Below are 2,440 nucleotides of genomic sequence, written 5' to 3'. Positions count from 1 at the left end.
TTTATTTTCAGGTGAAGGATTTAGTATTTGAGTATATTGTGAATGAAATGCGTCCATTAAGGACTTGTGAAAAAAAAAAGTTTCAAAAGTTTAATTGTAGGATTTACTGGATCAAATGATGCTATAGTTCCAAGCAGAAAACAGTTATCAAAACAATTAGATTTAAAATATGAACTATACGTTTCAATGCTAACCGATTTAATAGCAAAACATGATTATATTTGTGCAACAGCCGATATATGGAGTGCCAATAACCGTAGTTACATGGGTATATACTACTTCTTATGAACACTTTTAATATTTTTATTTTATAATTAATTATGATTCATTTGTAGGAATGACTTGTCACTTCATAGACGAGAAAACATATTTTAGGCAATCATATGTTATTGGATGTATACGCATTAAAGGAAGCCACAACTATCAAAATATTACTGAGGTTATAACAGAAATTGCAAAAACGTACAAAATTGATCTATCGAAAATAACACATATCGTCACAGATAATGCTTCTAACTTTGGTAAAGCCTTTAGAGTGTTCTCTTCTCTTCCAACTCATGAAGCAAGTACAAGTGATTTGGGGAACTTTGATGAAGAAAGTTCAGAGAGTTCAAATTTTGATAGTGGATCTGACTGCTCAGACTTGGATGCAGAAAGAGTTAATTTGAATAATTTGCTAAATGAGGAATCAAACCTAGGTAACAATGGCAGTTTTTTTTTACCTCAGCATATGCTATGTTGTGCACATACATTGAATTTAATTGCAGCCAATGATATTTCTAAAATTTCTAATAATGATTACAACAAAATGTCTAAGTCAACTTTTAATAAACTATCAAACTTTTGGAATTTGGCCAGTAGAAGTACAGCAGCATCAGACACAATATATGACGTTTGCAAGTGTAAGTTCCCAGTACCTGTGGTAACTAGATGGAATTCATTGTATGATGCAACACAAAAAATTTCTAATCATAAAATAAATGTAGGTATATTATTTGAAAAATTACATTTGCCTAAATTAAAAGTTAGTGAGTGGGCATTCATCGAAGAATATTGTAATGTTATGAAACCGTTAGCTTTTTCGTTAGATAAATTGCAAGGTGAAAAGAACAGCTTCTTGGGTTTTGTAGCTCCAACTCTTTTAGCTTTAAGAAAGTTGTTAATACAGTCCAACCAGTTAACATATTGTAAAATATTAAGTCTCGCAATTGTGACTAGTCTCGAGAAACGATTTAGTTTTGTATACAATCTAAGTGAACCAAAAAGCAAAAGTTTTATTATAGCGTCAATAAGTCATCCGAAATTCAAGATGGACTGGGTACCCGTTAGGTATAGAGATCTATGTAAAAAAATGTTTATTGATGAATGCAATTTGATGTCATCTTTAATTACTACAAATTCTGACTCTGGAGATGAGAGTGATAATATGAGTGATAAAGAGTTTTATAACAATATATGTGTTCAAAATTTAAATCATGATTTTTTGGATGATGAAATGAATGTTCAAGTGTTAAAATATTTAAATTAAAAAAAAAAAGAGCTACAGTTATTAGACAATTATCCTGTAATTAAAAAAATATTTTTTAAATACAACACAACCCTTCCGTCATCAGCACCTGTCGAAAGATTATTCAGTGGTGCAGTTCAAGTTTTGACATCAAGGCGAAATTGTCTTGGTGATGTAACATTTAACAAATTATTATGTTGCCGATCTAAACAATAGATTGTTATTATGTTGTTCAACATAATAATTATGTTTGTATACTGTTTTTATATTTGTACAGATATGTAATGTTGTAACTTATAAGTAACTACCTATATTGTTTTATGTTTTTTTTTTTAATTTTAGCTTTTAACAAGAAGTCATAATAGCTCAGTACTTTTATCTTATAGTATACTTGCATTTGAATATAATATTATATAAATATAATAATATTTTATCATGATTATAACTAAATGATTATAAAATAATCACTCCGTCCTCCGAGGTAATAAGATAAAGATATCAAAACCACAGAATAGGTTATAAATTAGAATATTATAGAATATTATATTCATATATTCTGTGATAAAACTATGGAATATAGCAGTAAGAAGGGAAATGATTACTTTGTACTCATATAGTTATATGATATTCAAAGTTTCTTTAATTTTACTAAATAATTTAATAAATATTTATTAGGTTTAAATTTTAAACGACATGTATAACTATTTAATAAGAATTATAATAACACCACAGTTTCTATAGTACAAATTAGGTAAATTTGATATGTCAATTATTAGAACCTAGATCTCAAGTTTTCACCAAGTGTATGCAATTTTATGTTTGATGGGAGTGAAAATGAAGACTTCATTAAATACAGTTGCGTATCACAAGATAACTTTTTTTTGCATTATTCAGAATATTTCTTTATGTTTGGGATAATATTATTATGTTATC

At 27.9% G+C, this 2,440-nt stretch overlaps 1 protein-coding gene across 1 annotated transcript in view; it reads left to right on the top strand.

The window, feature by feature from the left end:
- LOC115034586 overlaps window positions 1–902 on the top strand; it is a gene marked incomplete at its 3' end in the record, with an annotated part of 1,305 nt that extends 403 nt beyond the window's left edge. Inside the window, exons 2-3 of the mRNA XM_029491886.1 lie at window positions 62–268; window positions 336–902. Coding sequence (XP_029347746.1) covers window positions 62–268; window positions 336–902 — 774 coding nt within the window. The remainder of the gene's footprint in view (window positions 1–61; window positions 269–335) is intronic.
- Between the last annotated feature and the right edge of the window lie 1,538 nt (window positions 903–2,440).

This window comes from Acyrthosiphon pisum, unplaced genomic scaffold (assembly GCF_005508785.2).
Source record: "Acyrthosiphon pisum isolate AL4f unplaced genomic scaffold, pea_aphid_22Mar2018_4r6ur Scaffold_142;HRSCAF=528, whole genome shotgun sequence".
NCBI classification, from domain to species: domain Eukaryota; kingdom Metazoa; phylum Arthropoda; class Insecta; order Hemiptera; family Aphididae; genus Acyrthosiphon; species Acyrthosiphon pisum.
Note: the sequence above shows the minus strand (reverse complement) of the source record. Positions and strands in the feature narration are given on the sequence as shown.